The sequence below is a fragment of the Loxodonta africana genome, chromosome 4 (genome assembly GCF_030014295.1).
Source record: "Loxodonta africana isolate mLoxAfr1 chromosome 4, mLoxAfr1.hap2, whole genome shotgun sequence".
In the NCBI taxonomy this organism is placed as follows: domain Eukaryota; kingdom Metazoa; phylum Chordata; class Mammalia; order Proboscidea; family Elephantidae; genus Loxodonta; species Loxodonta africana.
The window spans coordinates 89,798,687-89,822,222 of record NC_087345.1 but is presented as its reverse complement, the minus strand read 5'-3'; the positions used below and the strand labels follow the sequence as shown (position 1 = coordinate 89,822,222).

The following is a 23,536-nucleotide window of genomic DNA, read 5'->3' as shown; positions in this document are numbered from 1 at the left end:
GGTCCAGTTGTGAGGATTTTTATTTTCTTCACATTGAGCTGTAATCCATACTGAAAGCTGTGGCCTTTGATCTTCATTAATAAGTGCTTCAAGTCCTCTTCACTTTCAGCAAGCAAAGTTGTGTCATCTGCATATCTCAGGTTAATGAGTCTTCCTCCAATCCTGATGCCCTGTTTTTCTTCATATAGTCCAGCTTCTTGGATTATTTGCTTAGCATACAGATTGAATAGGTATGGTGAAAGGATACAATCCTGAAGCACACCTTTCCTGACTTTAAACCGCTCGGTATCCCCTTGCTCTGTCTGAACAATTGCCTCTTGATCTATGTCAGGTTCCTCATGAACACAATTAAGTGTTCTGGAATTCCCATTCTTCGCAATGTTATCCATAATTTGTTATGATCCACACAGTGGAATGCCTTTGCATAGTCAATAAAACACAGATAAACATACTCCTGGTATTGTGTGCTTTCAGCCAAGATCCATCTGACATCCGCAATGATATCCCTGGTTCCACATCCTTTTCTGAATCTGGCCTGAATTTCTGGCAGTTCCCTGTTGATATACTGCTGCAGTTGCTTTTGAATGTTCTTCAGCAAAACTTTGCTTGCATATGATATTGTTTGATAATTTCTGCATTCGGCTGGACAACCTTCCTTGTGAATAGGCATAAATATGGATCTCTTCCATTTGGTTGGCCAGGTAGCTGCCTTCCAAATTTCTTGGCATAGACAAGTGAGCACTTCCAGCGCTGCATCTGTTTGTTGAAACATCTCAATTGATAGTCCATCAATTCCTGGAGTCTTGTTTTTCACCAAAGCCATCAGTGCAGCTTGGACTTCTTCCTTTAGTACGCTACCTCCTGAAATGGTTAAGTGTTGACTAATTCGTTTTGGTATAATGAGTGTGTGTTCCTTCAATCTTCTTTCAATGCTTCCTGCATCATTTAATATTTTCCCCATAGAGTCCTTCACTATTGCAACTCGAGGGTTGAATTCGTTCTTCAGTTCTTTCAGCTTGAAAAACGCCAAGTGTGTTCTTCCCTTTTGGTTTTCTATCTCCAGCTCTTTGCCCATGTCATTATAATACTTTACTTTGTCTTCTCAAGCCGCCCTTTGAAATCTTCTGTTCGGTTGTTTTACTTCATCATTTCTTCCTTTTGCTTTAGGTGCTCGACATTTCAGAGCAAGTTTCACAGTCTCCTCTGACATCCATCTTGGTCTTTTCTTTCTTTCTTATCTTTTCAATGACCTCTTGCTTTCTTCATGGATGATGTCCTTGATGTCATTCCACAACTCGTCTGATCTTCGGTCAGTAGTGTTTGACGCGTCAAATCTATTCTTGAGATGGTCTCTAAATTCAGCTGGGATATACTCAAGATCGTATCTTGGCTCTCTTGGACTTGCTCTGATTTTCTTCGGTTTCAACTTGAACTTGCATATGAGCAATTGATGGTCTGTTCTATAGTCAGCTCCTGGCCTTGTCTTGACTGATGATATTGAGATTTTCCATTGTCTCTTTCCACAGATGTAGTCAATTTGATGCCTGTGTATTCCATCTGATGAGGTCCGTGTGTATATTTGCCGTTTATGTTGGTGAAAAAAGGTATTTGCAATGAAGACATTGTTGGTCTTACAAAATTCTATCATTTGATCTCCGGCACTATTTCTATCACCAAGGCCATATTTTCCAACTACCGATCCTTCTTTGTTTCCAACTTTCGCATTCCAATTGCCAGTAATTATCAATGCATACTGATTGCATGTTCAATCAATTTCAGACTGCAGAAGCTGATAAAAACCTTCAATTTCTTCATCTTTGGCCTTAGTGATTGGTGCGTAAATTTGAATAATAGTCGTATTAACTGGTCTTACTTGTAGGCATGTGGATATTATCCTATCACTGACAGCTTTGTACTTCAGGATAGATCTTGAAATGTTCTTTTTGACGATGAATGCAATGCCATTCCTCCTCAAGTTGTCATTCCCAGCATAGTAGACTATATGATGGTCTGATTCAAAATGGCCAATACCAGTCCATATCAGCTCACTAATGCCTAGGATATCTATCTCATTTTTGACAATTTCCAATTTTCCTAGATTCATACTTTGTACATTCCAGGTTCCGATTATTAATGGATGTTTGCAGCTGTTTCTTCTCATTTTGAGTAGTGCCACATCAGCAGATGAAGGTCCTGAAAGCTTTACTCCATCCACATCATTAAGGTTGACTCTAGCTGGAGGAGGCAGCTCTTAGTCGTTTTTTGAGTGCCTTCCAACCTGGGGGGCTCATCTTCTGGCACTATATCAGACAATGTTCTGCTGTTCTTCATAAGGTTTTCACTGGCTAATTCTTTTCAGAAGTGGACTGCCGGGTACTTCTTCCTACTCTGTCTTATTCTGGAAGCTCAGCTGAAACCTATTCTCTATGGGTGACCCTGCTGGTATCTGAATACCAGTGGCATAGCTTCCAGCATCACAGCAACATGCAAGCCCCCACAGTACAACAAACTGACAGACATGTGGGGAAACCAATGGTAAATATTTTTAAAAATGCTTGTTGAATGAATGAACGAAGATACGGAACGCATATCCAGCCAGGCTCTGCAGCCAACACGCCCAGTGTTCCCTCCATAAACTTATGTTGTGTTTATGTGAAGTACACTGAAGAGCTGAACATTCGGTCTACACAGTACCAGACAACCGAGGTGACTGCAGACTTCAGAGCTACTTCTTGGCCAGAAGGAATGAGCAGTTCAGTTAAGGCAAATGGATCCGGCAGATGTTTGAGATGGGGTGAACCTTTCCATTTTGGCTGATTTGAACAGGTAGAAATAAGGAGGGAAATTTTTGGGTCAGCTTTCTAGTCTTCTTTTGGACACTGATAGCTATGCTCATGACCCAAAGCGGGGCTTGGTGGCTTTCTTCCACTCATCCAGAAGTCACTGAGTGGGTCAGACCCAGCCAGGACTAGAACTCAGGATTCCTACCTCATTCATTTATTCAGCAACATGTGGTAGAGCCCATGTGCCAGGTGCTAGGCCCCAGGATATGCTGGTCCCTGTTCTCATGGAACTTACAGTCCAGGGCCCTCAGCTTTAGTCCCGGAAGCTCAGTCAGTGGAATGTTGCTGGTTTCTTGATTCCTTCCCATTCCACTCTCAACCTCCATTAAGAGGGTAGTTCTTTATGGTGTGTGATTTTCATTTGACAAATTCATACATGTTTTTCACCTAATAAATATGTCTTGTGTGCTGGAAACACACTAAAATGTATCTACTTTTGGGAAAGTCATAATTTCTGGAAGTGATGTGACATCAGGGGTCTGAATCTCAGCTCTATCCTGCCTTCGCTCTACCCACTGGGAAGATGATTATAAACAAAATTATAAGCATGGCCATAAAGTGTTGTTTCTATCACCTCTGGAAGCAGGAATAGTCATTCTCTCGGAGTCTGTAGAACCACCTCTGGACTAGCCTCCTGTGCCCACCTCTGAATAGGGATATCCTTGTCCATCCTTAGCTCTTCCTTCTGCCCCAGGCACGGAGGCATTTCTCCTCTGCACCAAGGCTGGCCCCATCTGGACAATTAAACCCACCTCTTTAGGCCTTACTTCTTTAGGCCTTACTCCATTAATTAGCTCCTCTCTCTCTCTCTCATATTTCAGATCTTTCCTTGTGGTCTGTCTTCTTTTCCTCTGCAAACCTGCATGTTCAAGTCTCCCCTATCCTAAAATAATCCTGTTTTTAGCTCGCTTTCCATTCACGGTAACTTCCCAGCTTGCTTTCCCTTACTGTCGAACTTTGTTAGAAATCGTAGTTGGTACTCCCTGTTTCCACTTCCTCACTCCATTCTAACATCAGCCTACTGACATCTGGCTTCTACCCCCACAGTGCATGCAGACAACTCTGCCAAAAGGCTTGTGTGGAAAGAGAAGCAGGAAGATAGACAGAGGGAGATGAGGGGAGAGGATGGAAATACTGGGAAGGGCAGAGTCGGGAGTGATTGATGGAATATGGTATCTAGGAGGTCAGAGAGGATGGAGGCCAGGGTACAGGTCAAGGGAAGGAGAAAGGATGGAGGAGAGGGGAGGCAAGTTTGGGTAGGGGAAGTAAGGTAAAGGAGTTTCCCAGATAGCCTTGATTTTCTCAGTGAAGAAGGATGCCATGATCCTATGTTGAGAGTAAGGGGGAGTAGGAGAATAGAGAAGCTTTGAAATGACAACCAGGAGGACTGGGAGAGGTTGGAACCAAAGGCAGAGAGAAGTATCCAGTAGCAAAGAGGATGCAGCTGAGCCTGGAGACTGTGAACTGACCATGACACCAGATCTTGAAAACATAGTTTTCTTCACTGATGCTCTGCAGTGTAGAGCTCAAGCAGAGTTCAGTGTTTACACACTGTTCAAGACTGGGAGTTTATCTAGGTGGAGGAGATTGAAGGATAAGGAGCCAGAGAGAGAGGGTAATGGAAAGATTGCTCTTGGGGTCCAAGCTAGAAAGAATGTCCAAGAGGGGGTATGGTGTGGGAGCCCAGGCCTGAGGATGCTGGTGTGGCTTAAGAATTCATCTGCCGAGAGTGAGAGAGTTACAGTGGTCCTGCAGTGTGATGTCAGAGTTTGAGACTTCAGACACGGAGCACTTTGGGGTCTAGTGTGTGACTGGGGGCAGAGCTAGACAAGGGTGGAAGTGAAAGGTACTGGAATGAGGAGCTGAAGGAATGATTAGGTTAAGACGCTGGGGGGGTCACTGCATGGAGAACGAGGGTGTCCAAGGTGGAGAGGTGCAACAGGAACCAGGTGTCAGAGTCTCTGGTGAATGTGCGGGTGCAGCCAGGAGGTCAGGAGATGACTATGGAGCTGGTAGGGATTGGCCACTGGGGAGTAGATATGGTATTGGATGGCATGAGCCTCAAAGGTTTTTTAAAACTACTTTTTATATTACAGTGATTTGTGCTCTCAATCAATATATAAAGGTAAAAACTATTTTCCTTGGGTGGTGCAAACAGTTGAGCGCTAGACTGCCAAGAGGAAGGTTGGTGGTTCGAGTCCACCTAGAGGCTACTTAGAAGAAAGAAAAGCCTGGTGATCTGCTTTCAAAAGATCACAGCCATTGAAAACCCTATGGGGCACAGTTCTATTCAGAAACACAGGGGGTCGCCAGGAGTCAGAATCGTCTCAGCAGCAACTGGTGCACTCAACCAATACACACAGGTAAAAACTCCACCAGTATATAAAGGGTTTCACTCTTTTTAATAAACAGTATTCCTTTGAATGTACATAGCGCAGTTCATTAAATCACTTCCCTTTATGCATTTATCATGTTTTGAGTTTTTTGCTACTATCAAACCATGGCAACAGAGACCACATTCATATGCACACATTTGGTGAGAACATCTGTAGGATGAGTCCTTGGCAATGGAATTACTTGGTCAAAGGACAAGTTATTTATTTATTGAGGTAAGGGCAGATGTCTTTAATTTTGATAGCTATTGCCAACTGGCCCTCCAAAGAGAACGCACAAATTGGTAACCTCACCAAGAAAGGACAAAGCATTCTATTACCCACACACCCGCCAGTGCTGTTATTAATAACACAATTTAGTCTTTGGGGGTTTGATAGATGAAAATTGCTTTTCATTGCTATTCTTACTACATTTCTTTAATTTGATGAGGTGGAGCTCTTTTTTCATGTATACTATTTGGTTTTCTTTTTTTATATGAACTACCTGTTCACGGAAGTAATTTAGTAGGTCCATCTTCCAAGGTTCAAATCCTGGCTTTTCTACATACTAGCTGTGTGACCTTGGGCAATTTATTTAAATTTGTTGTGTCTCAGTTTCCCCTCTTAAAATAAGGACAATAACATACACCTGCATCGCAAGTTATTGTGAGAACTAAATGGGTTAATTGGATGCAAAGTACTTAGAAGAGTGCCAGGCAAAATCGTGGTAAGTACAGTGAAGATGGAGCAGGACTGGGCACCATTTCTTTCTGTTTTACATAAGGCTGCCATGAGTGTGAGCCGAGTCCATGGCAACTAACAACAACAACAAACAATAGCTCATAGTATTCATGCCTGTTGCTCACTTTTCTGCTGGGTTGTTTGTCTTTTTCTTACTAATTCGTATATTCAGGAAATTAGCCTGTTGGCTGGCTTATGTATAGCTTCCTTGTCCTTTACCATTTGACCTTTTTTTGTATTATATTTCATACAGAAATACTAAATAGTTTTTATTATGACTACCAGTCTTTGCATTCCAAGATAATTAAAAAAAAAATTCTTTTTTTCCTTGGCCAATCAGGGGACGTTTTTTATGGGATAGACAATGAGTAATGGTTCTGCAAATGCAAAACCAGAAACCAAACCAGTTGCCATTAAGTCAATTCCAACTCATGGAGACCCCGTGTGTGCAAAGTAGAACTGCTCCATAGGGTTTTCAAGGCTGTGACCTTTTAGAAGCAGATCACCAGGCCTGTCTTCCAAGGTGCCTCTGGGTGGGTTTGAACTGCCAACCTTTTGGCTAGTAGTTGAGTGCTTAACCTATTGCACCACCCGAGGACTCCTTCTACAACTGCAGAAGGGAGCAAAAAAGAATGTCTCCCCCACCTGTCTGGAAGAGGAGAAGTAAGCTCCTCCACCAGGGCTGGAGCAGCTGTGGTGTCTGGGACAGTTCAGTGAAGCCTAGAAGGGCTGAGGGACTGGCTTGCTTGTCTGCTCAGATCTGGACTCCAGAAGACGCGGTGGGAAAGGAGGTAGGAAGTGGGAGGACAAGTTGAGTGTGGGCTTGGGGGGGGTGCCACAGAATACTACAAGATGAGAATGAGTCTTTGGGGGTGGGCAAAGGACTACTGGGGGAAGGGCTTTGTAGGATTAATTTATCTCAAGATTCTGCCCAGAATCCCATAAGGTGGTCTCTGGGAGATGGACAGAGGCATGGGCTGGGGGGGGGGGGGAGCTGAGTTTGGATGAACCACTAGACTGCACGCTCTTGTGGGGCAGGGATCCTTGGCTATCAGTGCTGACAGTTTCTTGAGAACCCCTCCAGTGGGTGTTTATGCACACTGCCTGGCACCAAGTGGGGTCCCAGTGTTGGCCTGTGAATGTAGACAGGTGGACAGTGAGGGGGCTGGAGCTGCCAGGAATGCTTGAAGGGGGGGGTGATGGAGAGGCTGAGGGCTGACAGTGGGCAGGGGCTGCAATGGGAAATGTTGCTCAACGGGAGGCTGAAGCCATGGCTCATAGGCCCTTTCTCTGCAATCCCTCCCTCAACTCCCTCTACAACCCCTGTGCCCTTCCAGGTGTTAGGTAAGTGGAAGGGCCACACAAGTGGCCTGGGGAGGGGGAATGATGCATCCAGGGTGACAAGGCAGGTCACTGGCAGTGCCTTGCCAAAGATTTCTCAGGCCAGGCTCTAGAGGAGGAATTCCTGGCATGGGTAGGGCATAGCTTCCTCCAGAGTACAGATTCTGGGGGAGGGCTGAAGGTGGGAGAGGATGTGGGGAAGAATGGAAAAGCAGATTGAGGAGGAGTCCTGAAAGGTAAGCACAGAGTGGGTGCATTTGTGTGTGTGTGTGTGTGTGTGTGTGAATTAAACAATTAGTCTCCTTTGCCCACTTGGAGGCTGGGGGCGGAGGTGTGGGTGGCTGGAGCAGAATCTCCATGACTGCAAATATCACAGGACCAGGAAATCTATACCTGAGAATTTGAGATTAAATCTCTCTTTCTCCCTTCCTCTCTCTCTCTCTCACACACACAGGTGCACACACATGCTTACACACACACAGCAGACTCCACTGTCTCCGTGGGCATCCCTCTGCCTCTGGACTGAGCTGCCCTCAAAACAATGGTGAGGGGAAGGCCTCCCCCAAGAGTGCTGAGAAGCGACTGCCACAGGTTTAGCCTCACCGGAAGTAATTTCTTGTCTAACTGAAATGTCAGACCAGGAAGGGCATTCCATCCCCACCCTTCTCCACCCAGGACTTCCCCTAAGGGCTTGTCTAAGGTGACAATCTGTCCAGCTCATCCAGGTGGGGCTAACGGTGGGCTAAAGGTGACAGGCCTTTCAGCAGTCTTTTCCAAAGGCTCCTCTGGCTGTCCCTGAGCAGGGTCTGGGAATTTTGGAACCTGACCCCCCCCCCCCCGCCCGCAGTGGAGGGGGTGTGGCCTGTGTGGCTCCAGGCTACTAGGGAGTGAGGCCAGCACTCAGTTAGCAAAGACTGTCCATTGTGTTCTGTTCCAGCACAATGTTTACCCCTCTCTTGGACTCGGTTTGAAACTGCTGGGGATTGTTTGGTGGTGGCTTCAGTGGGGGAGGTCTGGTAGATGAGTGACTCTTGGTGGCAGAGCTGGCGGCCCTTAAAGAGGAAAATGGCAGAGCTGGGGGGATGGGGAGGAGTGTTTGAGTGCAAATACAAGCACAGGCACACAGAAAGGATCACACAAGCAGCTACCAACTTAAAGGTTAGTGGTTCGAACACACCCAGTGGTGTTTCGGAAGAAGGCTTGGTGATCTGCTTCCATAAAGATTACAGCCAAGAAAACCCTATGGAGCAATTCTACAGTGTAACACATGGGGTCACTAGGAGTCAGAATTGACAGAACAGGTAGCACACAGATATGCATACAAACGTGCAATTATATATCCACAGACCCTCCTCCCAGGCACACGTACACAGACTCCCACTTCTGTAAGTATGTATACAGACATGCATGCATATATGCCTATGCAAAGTCCAATGACTCACAGCTGTGTACACAGAAGTGTCACAAATACACAAAGGTGTCCCCTTTCTCTACAGGGGCAAATAAAATAGGTGGGCAGGGGTGTGAGTTGGGGTGGGTTGGGGAAGCATAGGCCCAAGGTAACCATTCCCATTGGCTTCAGTTGCCTATTGGAGTGGGCCAGAAGTCAGGCCATGCCCCACTCAGCGTGGAATGAGGTGGGGGGATGTGGTCAGGGAGACCAGCTTGGCCAAGCTCAAGCAGCCTCTCACCGAGGTCTGGCACATCCTGGGGTCAGATTATTCAAGACCTGAGCTGATCTCTGGAGGAGGAGCTGGTTTTGGAAGGTTGGGGTGGGGATGAGGGATGCCGTTTTGGCTTTCAGCTGCTGGGGGAGCTGACTCCCAGGACTGAAACTTTTTTGTCCCCCCCACCCCCCCGCCCCTGTCTCTTACCCTTTGGTCTCCCTGTTCTGGCCTCAGGAATTTGGATGTTCTTCATACCTTGCTCAAGCCTCCTTTGGGAAGCTTTCCCTGACTGAGCCCTTCTCAGCTTCCGGCGCCTGCCTGCATCTGGGGGCCTAGGGGTCTACGTCAGCCGCACCCTCCCTCCCCGCTTCGGACCGCTCTTGCTTGGACTGAAAGTCTGGGCCCCGGCGAGGAGGGCGGCGCGGAGGACGGAAATGCGGCCCCAGGAGGGATCTGTCTGGCAGCGAAAGGTGGCTCGTGGCCAGCCCCGCCCCTACCTGTGTAAGCTGATCCGCCCGGCCCAGCGGATAAAAGAGGCCGAGTACACCGGAGGTCAAAGAGTTGCCGCTGCGCCTTGCCTGCTGCTCTGTCCAGCCGGCGTAGCCGCTATGTCAGTCCACTTCGGCTCCCAGGTCTTCAGCTCGCGCTCCGCCGCCTTGCCCGGCCGTGGCGCCCAGGTGCGCCTGAGCTCCGCGCGCCCCGGGGGCTTCGGCAACAGCAGCCTGTACGGTCTGAGCGCCTCGCGGCCGCGCGTTACTCTGCACTCCGCCTACGGAGGACCAGTGAGCGCCGGCATCCGCGAGGTCACCGTCAATCAGAGCCTGCTGGCCCCGCTGACTGTGGACATCGACCCCTCCATCCAGCAGGTGCGCCAGGAGGAGCGCGAGCAGATTAAGACCCTGAACGACAAGTTCGCTTCCTTTATCGACAAGGTGAGCCCTGCACGGATACTGCCCCGAGCCATGCTCCAGGCCACACCAGCCACCCAAACCCTGCTGGCACACTGGCTAGGCGCTGGGAGACTTGCCCGTTTCCTCTTTTCTGCCAATATCGGGGGATGCCTTCTCAAGTCCTGCTCCCGGCCCACTAACCCTGACGCTATTTTGCCCACCTCTGGATCCAAGCCCTCTCCTCCAGCAAGCTGCCCCAACCGCCCCTCCCTTTCCTGCCAGAGAGAAACTGTGGTGGCGCAGTGGTTAAGCGCTCGGCTGCGCTAACTGAGAAGTTGGCGGTTTGAACCCACCGAGAAAGATGTGGCAGTCTGCTTTCCTAAAGGTCACAGCCTTGGAAACCCTATGGGGAAGTTCTACTCTGCCCTACAGGGTTGCTGGACAGCAATGGGTTTGGTTTTTCTCCCAGAGCGTGAGGGTGAGATCTGTCCAGCTGCCCAGGCTGGCTGTGTCTGTGATCCGCTGGGGCTACTGGGGGCAGCTGCATCACCAGTTTCAGGCTGGGAGCTCCAGAGGACAGGACCAGGAGCTCTCTTTCTAGATCCCTTCTCCTGAGGGTGCTGGGTGGAGTCAGGGATGGGGTGGGAAGTGACATGCCCCTCTCAGCTGCTGAGATCCTCGCCTCCCTCAGATGCTGCCCATGCTGAGGTAGATGACAGAAATAAAGGGCTGGAGGGAGGGAGGCTCCTGGTCTCACCTGCCCCACCTACCTGGTCCTTGAGCCTCTGTTTGGTGGCAGGAAGTGAGGTTACACACCTGTTCTTGGAGATAGCTCAGTTGGGAACGGGGAGGTGGCACTGAGGGACCCTGGGGAGGCGTTTCTCCTGGCTATTTGCCCCTGCCTCACATCGGCCCCACCCATGGGGCAGATGACTGGTGGGCCTGGAAGGGGTGGGGGCAAGGTGGGCATAGCTGGACTCAGGAACTAAGGACTGGCCCAATTGGGCCCCTCTGGCCAGAGCTCCCTCCCACTAGCTTAGACCAGGCTTTGCGTCTTCTGATTTTGTGCACCTCCCTGACTCTTTCCCTTCCATCATCCCACCCTGAGAGTCCTCCTCTCCTTTATCATTCAGACTGTACACATCCTCCAGTGTCCCCTGAAGCCAGGCCATCCAGGCCTAGACTCCACCTGTCACTGAGCCGCACTATCTTACTTCTCCAGTCCCCAGGTCCTGGGCTTTGAGATGGCTACTCTTGCCTCCTACTCCCAGCCACAGTGGGTGCTTCTAAGGGCCTTTCTGGGCCCCAGGGCTGGCAGAGGGCTGGCCACATAGTGGGTGCTCGTTTTACATTTTACACAGAGCCCTGTCCTGAGGCCTCCACGGAGGAAAGGGGAAGGAACGAAAGGATACAGACGAGGGAAGAGATGAGTTCCCAGCCTGAGGGGAGAGACAGGCCTTGTCAGCTGAGGACACAGATATGAAGAGGGCAGCCCTCAGAGAGGGAGGTAGAGAAGGGTACCGTAACACGATGGGAGCGAAGGAGGGAGGAGACTCTCAAGCACATTTTTTTGAGAGCCAGGCACCAGAAGTACATTGTGAACTAGGCAGGACTAGTCCCTGGGTTACGCTCTGGGACACTTGAGAAAGAGTCGTGGAAGAGAGACTTATTTAGGGTGGGCTTCCTGGAGGAGAGGGGCAAGGGCTGGGAACTGGTGTCAGGCGAATAGCCAGTGGGAACATAGGCTCAGCTGGGTGGCTGGAGGCCCTTCCCAGCTCCGCGGTGGGGGGTGCCATTGGGCCCCTCATGAGTTCCCATTCTATGTCCCTTGTAGGTGCGGTTCCTGGAGCAGCAGAACAAGCTGCTGGAGACCAAGTGGGCACTGCTGCAGAAGCAGAAGTCAGCCAAGAGCAGCCACCTCCCGGGCATCTTTGAGGCCCAGATTGCTGCCCTTCGGCGGCAGCTTGAGGTGCTGCAGGTAGATGGGGGGCGCTTGGAGCTGGAGCTGAGGAACACGCAGGACGTCGTGGAAGACTTCAAGAATAAGTAATGTCCCCCAGTGTAACCTGCGGGGCAGGGGCCCCTGCCCCTGGGCCATTGCACCGCTTCTGCAAGTCCCCTCTGGGCCAGGGGTCAGAGGCCAACTGCTCAGTACAATAACTCCCTGAAGGACAGGTCTTTCCTAACACATTCCCTGACTCCTCCTCTCCCACTTCTTTGTCCTTCGGGGTTATTTCCAGTTAATTCTGGTCTTTTCTCCTGACTTAATCCCAGTGAATGGTCTCAGCCCAGCCCTGAACTTCACTGTTCCCATTGGGCACATGACCAAGACCCCAAGAGAGGATAGGGCAGAAAGTGCCCTATGATAGATGTGCTTCAGAACTGGCACAACCCTCACAGATAATTCTAGAACAACTCCATATTGTTCGGATGAAGAATTAGAGAGCAAAGAGGTTCAGGGACTTGATGGAGAGAACATAGCAAGTGAGAGGGAGAGCTGGGCTTGAATTTTGGGTTCCTGACTCCCAGAAGGCTACAGGGAGCAGACTTGAAAGGAAGGAAGCAAGGAGGGAGAATGGTCCTGTGAGTGATGGGAGGGATTGCAGAGTCTGAGCCTGAGTCTCTTCAGGGCAGGGACCAGAAAGGAGGCTGTGAGGAGGGGCAGAGAGTAGAGGAGCTGGAAGGCTGGGGTTTTCCAAAAGAGGCCTTTGAGGTACCTGCTGAGTGCCTTTCTTATTGAATAGAAACCAAAGCCTGAGGCTTGGGCTCCACCCAACCCTGGCACGTCATGCTCTGCCTGGGGGTGCGTGACTGAGTGTGAGAGGTATACCAGCTCAGACTGGAGGAGAGCAAACAAGACCTCTGCCAGGGTGTCCCCCCTCCCCCTGCTCCCCTAAGGCAAAAGTCAATATGATTAATCCCACAGCAGGTGGAACCAGACAGGTGCAGGGCAGAAAAGGCCTGGGACAACCAGTACGCCCCTGTTGCCAGGTACCATACATGTGTGCATGGATAGGTACACACACACACACACACACACTCCCCTCACCCCCAAAACCCTAAAAGAAGCATGAAGGGGGTGCAGGGAGGGGCCCTGGTGTACACCTGCTCAGCGAATCCAACCCTGCACCCTCTGGGTCTGGCAGGGCATCGTAGAGGCATGGGTGGACAGACAGCCAGGCAGATGTTTCCATTTTATTCTATAGAACCTGAGGGAGTGTGGCTTTGGGGGTGTGGGCATCTCTCACCCCAAGTCTGGGTTCTGGAGGGGCCCTGCCTGTCTGGGTACCCTGGTCCCCACCATGTCTGGCCCAGGCTGCTCCTGCTGCTTCCTAGCACCTCTTGGGCATGGCTGACTTCTCACTTCTGACACCTTTTTCGAAGTCTTCAGATAAACTCTGGGTTAGTCCAATGCCCTCTCTTCCTCTGTGCCCTGTTTTGCTGAGGTCCTCCTGTGGGTCAGTGGCTGGCTCTGTAGAGGAAGAGGGATGGGGGGCTGTGGGAGTAAGGGTGGGGAATAGGCCATCTAACTGTGACCTGGTTCTTCCTGGACTTCCTGATGCTCCAGGGTTCTTGCCCTTCAGACCTCTCGCTCACCCCTCAGTAGGAAGTGATAGGCAGTGGTTAAGGCATAGGCTCTGGGGTCAGACTGCTAGGGCTCAAGTCAGGGATTTGGCACTTAGCTTAGCGACGTGTGCCTTGGTCCCTTCTTGGGTAATCACAGGCTGTCCTTAGAGGATGGCTGTAAGGATAAAATGAGGTGGTGTGTGGGAAGCATGTCCTAGTGCAGGCCCTAAGTGTGGCTAGTATTACTTGTTGTCCCTCCCTTAGTATATGCAGCCTTTGTCCTTTGATTCACATATGTTCCCTGCCATCCTCCCCACCCTGTCCTATGCCAAGACTCAAAGCCTAGGAACAGCCAATGGGAAAGTCAGGGAAATTGGGTTCTTAGCCTGACACCTGTGAAGGAGGTGCAGGGCAGGTTTTCACTCTGGGTGTCAAAGGGGGTGCAGGTAAATCCACCCCAACACCATGTCCCCTCCTCTACTTCAGGTACGAAGATGAAATCAACTGTCGCACGGCTGCTGAGAATGAGTTTGTGGTGCTGAAGAAGGTGAGGTCGCAGACAGGCTGGGGCTGAAAACACATGGGATATGGGCCACACTGCACTCTCATCTGAACAGCAATGGGGACCTGTGGTCAAGGTCTGGCCTGGGCTCTGCCAGAGGGGAGTGATGGGCGTCAAGAGGGTGGAGTCTAGAAGCCACGCCCTTACAGCACACTCTGTCCTCCGTGTGTGCGCGCGCGTGCATGCGTGTGTGTGTGTGTGTGTGTGTGTGTGTCTGGTGAGTGACTGCACTGGATTTTGAGCCCTCAGGGGGTAGAACTAAGACCAAAGGATGAAAGTTTTAAGGAAGATTTCAACCCCAAATAAGGAAGTACTCTCTCTTAGTCAGAACATTCCATTACAGACTAGGTGGCCCGTGGACCGCCTGAACTATTTGCTGAATGAATGGAATGGGCTGCCTCAAGGCACAGTGAGCTGCTGTCACTGGAGATACACAAGCCCACCTTGGAAGGCCTTAGGAGTGTTTTAGACGAGCTTGAACTAGACGTCCTTTGAGATTCTGATTTAACACACACTCACTGAGCAGCTTGGTGCTCCAGACCCATCTACAGAAATATAGTCTGTCCTGGGGCTCGGGGCCCTTGGAGACTCGGCAATAGGTAACTGTGGGCCCTGCCCTCAAGGAGTTTAGCTATTGGAAAGTATAGCCAGAAGAGGCCCCAGACATCATCTTGACCTGTGGTGTTTAAAGTGTGATCTGGGGCCCACCTGCATCAGAATCACCCACACTGCTAATTAAACCTCAGGCCTGGAATCTGTCATCTCTAGAAGTGGTGTTCTGGAGTCTCAATAATTTTGTGCTCACTCATTTTCCTGATGAGAAGTTGAGGTTCACGGAGTTAAAGTGATTTGTTCAAGGTCACACAGCTAGTAGGTGGTGGAGCCAGGAGTGTGTCCAAACCATGAAAAGTTTTAGCAACTAGCCAGTGCTACATCTGGGGCTTCAGGCTGCCCTGGACTACCCATGTTGAGAAAGCACCTCAGTCCTGGGAATGCACAGAGATGAGGCCAATCACACAGCCTGGAGAGCCCAGTGCAGGAAACTTCTAATTGAGGCCATGTCAGGCAGCCTGTGAAAACTGGGTGTGACGGGCCATGGTTTTTGGCCTTATGGGTTGGACAGTACTGGCTTCCTCCTACCCTACTGAATGTTCCGTGTGTGAGGACGTAGTGACCCTCTGTCCCCTTCTCCCACTCCTTCACCCACACCTCCCAGGACGTGGATGCTGCCTACATGAACAAAGTGGAGTTGGAGGCCAAGGTTGATGCCCTTAATGATGAGATCAACTTCCTTAAGACCATCTACGAGACGGTGAGGACCTCCAGGGTGTGAGACATGTGGTGTCCCAATCAGGCAGCTGTCTGGTCCAGCCCTCTGCCTCTGGGCTAATCTAAGTGTGTGTGTTTTGGGGGTGTGGTATTTATCCTGCTCTTCCCTGGGTGTTACAGTTAACACACTCAGCTGCTAACTGAAAGGTTGGAGATTCATGTCTACCCAGAGGCTCCTTGGAAGAAAGCCCTGTTGATCTACTTCTGAAAAATCAGCCATTGAAAACCCTATGGAGCATAGTTCTACTCTGACACACGTGGTTGACTCCTTGGCAACTGACTGGTTATTCAGTTATCCTGGACTCAGGGATCCATGGTGGGCTAGAGTGTCAGGAGGAGCTTGGGGTAGTAGAGCAGGGTGAGGTCAGCCAGGAATGGCCTTCCAGAGACATGGGATGACCAAAGCAGCATTTGTCAGGAAAGGGGATTGGGAGGGACCGAAAGGAACCAGAGGAGGTCAGGGGATCTTAGGCTGTGACAGGGTTCAAAGGTGGGCTGAGTGGGGCGGGAAGGGGCACCAAGTCAGGGCAGTCTGGAGTGACTGACAGTTTGCACCAGAGGAACTGGGTAAGTGGCCACCTACCAGCCAAAACACTGTCTCTGTCCTCCCCTCCTATCCTGTTATCTTCCTCCTACCTTTACCCTGCCCTGGGCTTCCAACTCCTTTTCTGCCTCAGAGATTTAAAGCCTCTCCTTTCTCCTCAGTGTGAGTCTCTGGCTTTAAGCTGAAGATAGGGTGGCAGGAGCTGGTGGGACATAATTAGCATATGATACTAATTGCAGACCAGTTCTCAGTTCTCCTCAGTCTAGTCTTTTTTCTGAACCTATAGTTTTCATCAGCCCTCAGTGAATTTCCACACGTGTGTTCATTTCAGGGACTGAATCCTTGAGGCTCATTTCCAGCGCTTCTAATCTCAGTGGAGGGTTTTTGTATGTTTATGACATACTACATATATAAGCTTATTATATAAGCATGTTTTATATATATATACACACACAAACACACACAGGAATGTTATGTATGTAATTATTTTTTTCTCTTTATGAAAATAATACATAATCATTGCAAAAAATCCAGAAAATTAAATGAAGCATAAAATTGAAAACATCACCTATACCCAATGTTAATATTTTGATACCTACCTTTCCAGACATTTTCTGTGCATATATATACATATAGTTGTGGAAATATATATATATTTTTAAATAAAAATAGAGTCATAATTTCTTTGTTTAAAGGTATAACATGGCCATATTTCTCTGACAGTAAATACAACTATATCATCATTTTTAGAGGCTGTAGAGTGTCCTATTATAGGATGAAATATAATTTATTTCACCTATCCCCACTGGCCCCTTCACAACAAAGGGTGGACCCCACAGCATCTCACAGCTGTAGCCCTTGCAGCTCACTATGCTCTGTCACTTGCTTTATCCCCTTGAATCCTATCAGACTCATGCCCACTCCAGTATCTCCTTTCTTTTTCTTTCTTCTTCTGTTTTATGTGGGGAATCCCAGAGCAGGGGTGGGAACCAGGATGGATCACACCCGAGGTCCCAATGTTCTGTCTGGTCCCTACAGGAATTGACAGAGCTGCGGGCCCAGATCTCAGACACATCCGTGGTGCTGTCCATGGACAACAGCCGCTCCCTGGACCTGGATGGCATCATCGCCGAGGTCAAGGCCCAGTACGAGGAGATGGCCAACCGTAGCCAGGCTGAGGCCGAGGCTTCCTACCAGACTAAGGTGTGTGACCATTGGGGTGTATCTTTCTCCTCCAGGCAGGACCTTCAGTGGCAGTGTTCTTGCCTTATCCTTACCTTGTCTCAAGCCCTTTAGGGCCTGGGGTCCCCGTGTTCTGTCAGGCACCAGTGGCTAAGTCCGTGGTGCTCTCTGGTGCTCTGGGAAGAAGAGGATGAGAAGGCCAGGTCCTTGCCCTCGTGGAAGAACAGGGCAGAGGAAATAGATGTGGATTAATGATTGTTATAGCTAACATTTGTCAAGTACTTGCATAGTGCTAGGCAATGTTTTCAATTTGTTTTATTGCATTAACACATTTAATCCATAAAACAGCCCTTTTTGGTAGGTACTGTTATTATCTCTATTTTACAGATGTAGAAACTGAGGCACAGAGAGGCTTAGTAATTTGCCTAACTCCACACAGCTAGTAGATAGAAGAGCAGAGACTAGATGCTAGGTCCTTGGCCTCTACAATTGGGAGGTTTAATCATTACACATACAGCGTGGAGGCAGACCGCTGATCGTGCAGGTGCTGAGGGAATGTGCAGGTGGCGTGGGGGTAGACCCAGGAAGTGTTCCTGGAGGAGGGGATCCTGAGGCAGGGTTAAAACTGGTGTAGAGGGAAGTCTCTGCGGAGAGGTCAGGAGTCATCCATGTGCACAGGTGAGAACACAGGTATGCCAACAAGGAGACCTGGGCTCAGGCCCTAATTCTGATATTGATTAACTGTATGACTCTGGGACAATGCCTTCTCTTTTCTGGGCCTCACTCTCCTCATCTGTGAAATGGGTTGTACTGATGAGGGCATTGTTTAACAAGTGAGGATCTCAGACTTTCAGTGATTCTTCAGCGCTAGGGCATGACGGGAGTGGAAAGAGCCTTCTCTGCCCTCCCTGCCCTGCCTGGGAGGAGACTGAGCCCCTTTCCCACTCCATTGCCCAATAGTCTGGCATCCTGGAGTTGGGTAAAGATTGCTTGGAGTCTGAGGGTCTCTCCCTGAAAGTAGAAGCCAGAAAGGCCTGTCACTCAGAACAAGGGCTTCCTTGGATGGGCAGAGAGAGGAGTCACTTGTAACCATTGCCCATCCCTGCTGTACCTCTCTACACGGCCCCTACAGTTGGAGACCCTCCAGGCCCAGGCTGGGAAACATGGGGATGACCTCCGAAACACCAGAAATGAGATTGCAGACATGAACCGGGCCATCCAGAGGCTGCAGGCTGAGACTGACAACATCAAGAACCAGGTGGGGACATACTCTCCTCCTTGCTCCTCCCTGCTTCTAGGGACCTGAGTAGGGCAGCCAGCTGAGGCCAACTCAGGACTGAGGAGCAGGAGGCTGGGTCTGAGGGGGGTCAGGCCTGGCCCCCGCTGGGCCCTGGCTGGTACAGCTTGAAAGTCTCAGGCCTGCTTGTGGGATATTGACAAGAGGGGAGGAATGTGTCCTGTGGTATGAGCAGAATGTTTCCCAACCAGCCCTTTGGCCCACCTTGGGAGGAGAGCAGTCCTGGCTGGGCAGAAAGGCTGTCAGGGAGCCTCTGGCTGGCTGGCCAGAGAAGAACTACCGTTAGTCACCAAGTTGGTGCTGAGCACTCTTCTTATATGTAGCTCTGGGTGCAAGATGCCATATCCGGGAGCTCACAGTGTGGGGCAGAGAGGGAGACAGAAGCCAGCAAAAATCCTTACCATGGCTCACAGGTCCCTTCCCACCTACCAGCCTGACTTCCCACCATTCCTCTCCCTCATGATGCTCCAGCCACACAGGTCCGCTTCCTATATCTTGTGTTCGCCAAGTGTGTTCATGCTTCGAGAACTTTGGACTTCGTATTCCTTTCATTCTCCCTGGGCTGTGTTTCTCCCAGCTCTTGACGTGGTTGCCTCTTCCTTTTCTCTGGGCTGTAGGACAAAAGACCCTGTCTCAGAGATGGCTTCCTCAACCACTCAGCCACTATCTCAGTAGCCTGTCTGAAGTCCTTTGAAGCACCTGTCACTGGGTGAACATGAATGAAGTCCTGAGTCCTGAGTCTTATGAATGAAGTCATTGATGCCCTGAGAGCAGGAACCCTGTCTGTCAAGCTCACTGTTCCTCTCTTCCAGCACCTGCCACACAGTTGGGGCACAGGTCCTGGATGAGAGACCAACAAGAAGGATGTGCTTTGCTGGAAGTTGGGCTGGGGGTGTTGATAGGGAAGGGTCCTCAAGTCCTGGCGGAGGCATGAGTGTGGATGGGGCAGCTAAGCCTGAGCAGGTGGCACGTGCAGCAGCCTTGCAAAGCTGGTGGGATGGATGTAGGGTGATTTTCAGAGCCATCCTCCCCTGAGAGCCCTGGAGGCCTGTTTACAGGAGGGCTGAGGCTTCCTCCTGGTGCAGATGCAGGGCCATGAGTCATCCTGTGGAACGTGCCAGCCTCCAGGGCGGGAGGGGGGAGGAGAACTAAATAGTGAATGGCCTTGGAGCTCCTGCAGCTGAGGGCTGGGCGTTGGAAGGGGACATTTGTAACTCATAATAAATAGCATTTATTAAGCACTTACTGTGTGCCAGGGACTTCGTGTATATATTACCTCATTTAATCCTTGCAATATCCCTATGAGGTAGATGCTCTTATTTACTATCTTAGAAGAGAGGAGATTTTGGCTCAGGATGGCTAAGTGACTCATCTGAGGTACATAACTATTATGTGGCTAGGCCAGAATTGGAATCCATCAGGCATCAAAACCCATGTTTTTGACCCTTGAGGTTCCCTGGTGCTTGGGGAAGTAGGCTCGTGCCAGGGGAACCACCTTAAGCAGGTTGTCCAGGTGTTTGCTGCAGGATGGGAGGCAGGAAAACACTGGGGGGTGAACCCTGCTCCCTGGCTCACAGCTCCACCACTGTCCACAGCGCGCCAAGTTGGAGGCGGCCATCGCCGAGGCCGAGGAGAATGGGGAACTGGCGCTCAAGGACGCACGCGCCAAACAGGAGGAGCTGGAGGCTGCCCTGCAGCGAGCCAAGCAGGACATGGCGCGGCAGCTACGTGAGTACCAGGAGCTGATGAACATCAAGCTGGCCCTGGACATCGAGATTGCAACCTACCGCAAGCTGCTGGAGGGCGAGGAGAGCCGGTGAGGAAAAGAAAGCTGGAACAGGTCTCCTTCTGGGGCTCAGTGGAGCCTGGGGCTTGACATTCATCCATCAGTAGGCATTTTCTGTGTGCTTCTCCTTCTGAAGGACATTGGGAGTGGGAGGTGCGGGAGGGCGGAGCTGATGCTTGCTTCTTTGCCCTCAATGAGATGACCTTCTAGAAGGAAAGACCGCGTAGGTAAAGCTTAGTGCAGAAGTTGAAGTATCAACAGTCCCTTCTTGTGTGTGGCCATTAGCAGGGTCATCTTATTTGATCCTCAGAACACATTCAGATAAGCAGATCAGGTATTATTGATTCTCTAGTGGACAGAGGAGAAAACTGAGGTTCAGGTTGTTAATTAAGAGTGCAGTCAAGGTCTGCTGATTTCTAGTCCAGGCATTCTCAGTGATACCAGGCTGCTTCTCACTACATGTAAGTGCTAGATCATGTAGTAGTGCCCGAAGGTGGTGGAGGAGGTTAATTTCCCTCTGACCCAAGGATGTTTGCATACTCACCTGAAGCCAGACAGGAGGCTAGGGCAGGTTAGTCTTATAGAGAGTTCTTCACAAAAGACATGGCACATACTTTGGGTCTTTATTCTCATATTGATGGACTGGGTGATTCATTCAGTCAACAGACGAAGCTTTCAAGTTGCTGTTTCGGGGAAGGTTGGCATTGGGGGAAGGTTAGGATTTGGAGAGGGTGGGAGGGAACAGTGTGGGCAAAGACTTGGAAGTAGGACTGTCAAGGCATGGCTTGTTGAAACCCAATGTGGAGATAGATAACATGGAAGATACGCTTCTGCCCTCAGGGAGCTTGCAGGGCAGTTGAGGAGATCAAACCTCTGCATAGGAAGCACCCAGAGACCAGTAACTCTCATTTGTAAAATGCCGAGTGTACAAAGAACATTTTCTGTTCCGAACATCCTTCCTGAGGGGTAGGGGATGGATATAGTGGAGGGGAAGGAATTGGAGAAGGAGGGAGCCTGGGGGCAGGGTGCCTGGATGCTGGGAGGAGGGAGAGAAGAAACCTGGCAGCTTGTGGAGCCCATGGCAGTGGGATGAGAGTGGGGGAATTAGAGGCAGGAAGAGAAGGGGTCTCTGCTAGTGCAGCTGAGCTGGGGTGCAGGGCAGCCTCAGAGCCCACCCAGCAGTCCCACCATGGGTGTAGGGCCCCTACTTTCTCTGGGCCTCTTTTCCTCATAGGAGTCAGAGCAGGGGGAGGGGGGGACTTTAGAGTGGGTGGAGCCTGGTCCACCATCTCCTGCACCAAGGGCAGCTGAGGGGACTGAAGCTCAGAGAGAGCAAGCGACACACAGCAAGTGGAGACATCCATTTCTGAGAGCCTATTTTCAGTCCAGATTGCTGTCATCAGGGCTTGTTTTCTGGCTCTCCGAGGGGAGGCCCTCCCCTTCCCACTCCTTTGGGGCCATGGAGATGGATAACCCACTCAGTCTTCCCCAGGGTCAGATCCAAGGTTTGTGGACCTGAAGTTCATACAACTTGGGTAGCCTTCTTTAAGAATATACAATCCCAAATATCAAATTAGGCGTGAAAATAAATATTTATTTAGAATTAGAAAAGAAAAATGACCCAAACCACCAGAGCCTTGGACATTCAGGTCCCTTCCTTCTGAGATCTCTGTAGCTTTTGCACCAGAAACTCTTGCATGCAATTCCTGATAGCAACCTGGCTCCCTCTCCCCACCCACAACAGCCAGCACTTGCTGGGGCTATTCGGACAAGGCACCTGGAAGCTTCCCAGCGTACCCATCTCTTTCCCTTGGCCTTTGCCTGGCCTCTTTCCTGGTCTCTGTGATGCTGAGGTCATTCCCTCCACCTAAGTCAGCCCTGCACCCAGCTGCCAAACTGATCCCCAAGGCCAAGGGCTTGGTAACAGTGAGGGAGTGAGTCACAAAACACACACCCAGCTGTCTTAAATGGATTTTTAATTTCCCTGCTACCCCACCTACCTACCCCCTCCCTCCTCAGGCCTAGCTAGAGCCAAATTCAATCAGTCAACAATTCACTAATTATTTCAACAACAACAAGTAATTGTTACGTGCCAGGCCTCATGCTAGGAGCTGGGGGAGATACAGAAATCAATAAGTCACAGAGGACTTTTATGATCTGGTTAGGGAAGGCAGCCTTCTACATAAATAATCATAATGGCAGCTACCATTTACAGAATATTGTGTGCCCTGGTGATGCAGTGGTTAAGAGCTCAACTGCTATCCAAAAGGCTGGCGGTTCAAATCCACCAACAGCTCCGTAGAAACCTTGTGGTGCAATTCTACTCTGTCCTATAGGGTCACCATGAGTCAGAATCCACTTAATGACGGCAGTGGGTTTGGTTTAGTTTTGGTGTGCCCAGGACTTTAGGTAAATTATGTTATTTAACCCTCACGAACAGCACTCTGAGGTTGGTACTATAGTCAGGCTCAGTTTACGCAAGGTGATGGAGATGCTGCCCAAGGTCATGTAGCCGGTCCCTTCCACTCCTCCAGGCTTGTTTTGCAACAAAGCCAAAGGAAGGCAGGAAGTGTGGGACAGAGAGAAAAGAATGCAGGTCCCCCCTGGGGCCTGGAAGGAGGGTGACTGGGAATGCTACCCTCCGGCACTGAGGAAAAAGCTGCTTTCATGGGTCTCTCCTCTGCCCCCAGGTTGGCCGGTGATGGAGTGGGAGCTGTGAACATCTGTAAGTACTTGGCTGTGGCACAGGGGAAGCATGCCCTGTGCAGGCTAGGCTAGGCTGGCTCATAGGCAACCTTCCCAACCTCTTCCCCCTCACCAAAAGCTTCCGGTGGGTCCCCTGGAGCTCACATCCAGCCTGGCTCAATCACTTAGGGAACCAGGTGCAAGAGGGCCGGGGGGCGGGGGGGTAGGGCGCACCTGTGGAGCAGCCCCTACCACCGTCAGAGGCCCATTTTGGGTTGGCTGATGGAGGGAGGTGGGAGAAGAGGCTGGGGTGACAGGTAACAGCAGCTGCAGCAGAAGGGTGGAAGTGGGTGAGGGATGGGGTCCTTGGTGGTAGGCCTTGCTGACAACCCTCCTCCCTTCTCTCCCAGCGGTGGTGAATACTGTTGGCAGTGGTGGTGGTGGTGGGCTGACCTTCGGGGGAACCATGGGCAGCAATGCCCTGAGCTTCTCAAGTGGTGGGAGGCCTAGGACCCTGAGAGTTGTTTCCCACAAGACCACCCACAGGAGTGCCCACAACTAAGCACTGGAGGTGGAAAGGCCCCTGTTCCAACCTCCCTCCACAGTTACAGCAGGACTTCCATTCCTGTCTCCCATCCCTGATCTCAAGACTTTGAGACTGTCTGCAAAAATGATGTCAGAATTGCTTCCAATAAAGCAGCCTCTTTCTGAGGCTTGGGTGAATGCCATG

General features: G+C 50.4%; 1 protein-coding gene across 1 annotated transcript; it reads left to right on the top strand.

Annotated features, from left to right (window-relative positions):
* Positions 1 to 9,469: 9,469 nt before the first annotated feature.
* Positions 9,470 to 23,534, top strand: KRT7 (keratin 7). Its single transcript, XM_003405028.4, has 9 exons — positions 9,470 to 9,896; positions 11,689 to 11,900; positions 13,908 to 13,968; positions 15,200 to 15,295; positions 16,895 to 17,059; positions 18,171 to 18,296; positions 19,931 to 20,151; positions 22,812 to 22,846; positions 23,217 to 23,534. The coding sequence occupies exons 1-9, from the start codon at positions 9,573 to 9,575 to the stop codon at positions 23,366 to 23,368; spliced, it is 1,392 nt and encodes a 463-aa protein (XP_003405076.3). The 5' UTR covers positions 9,470 to 9,572; the 3' UTR covers positions 23,369 to 23,534.
* Positions 23,535 to 23,536: the final 2 nt, after the last annotated feature.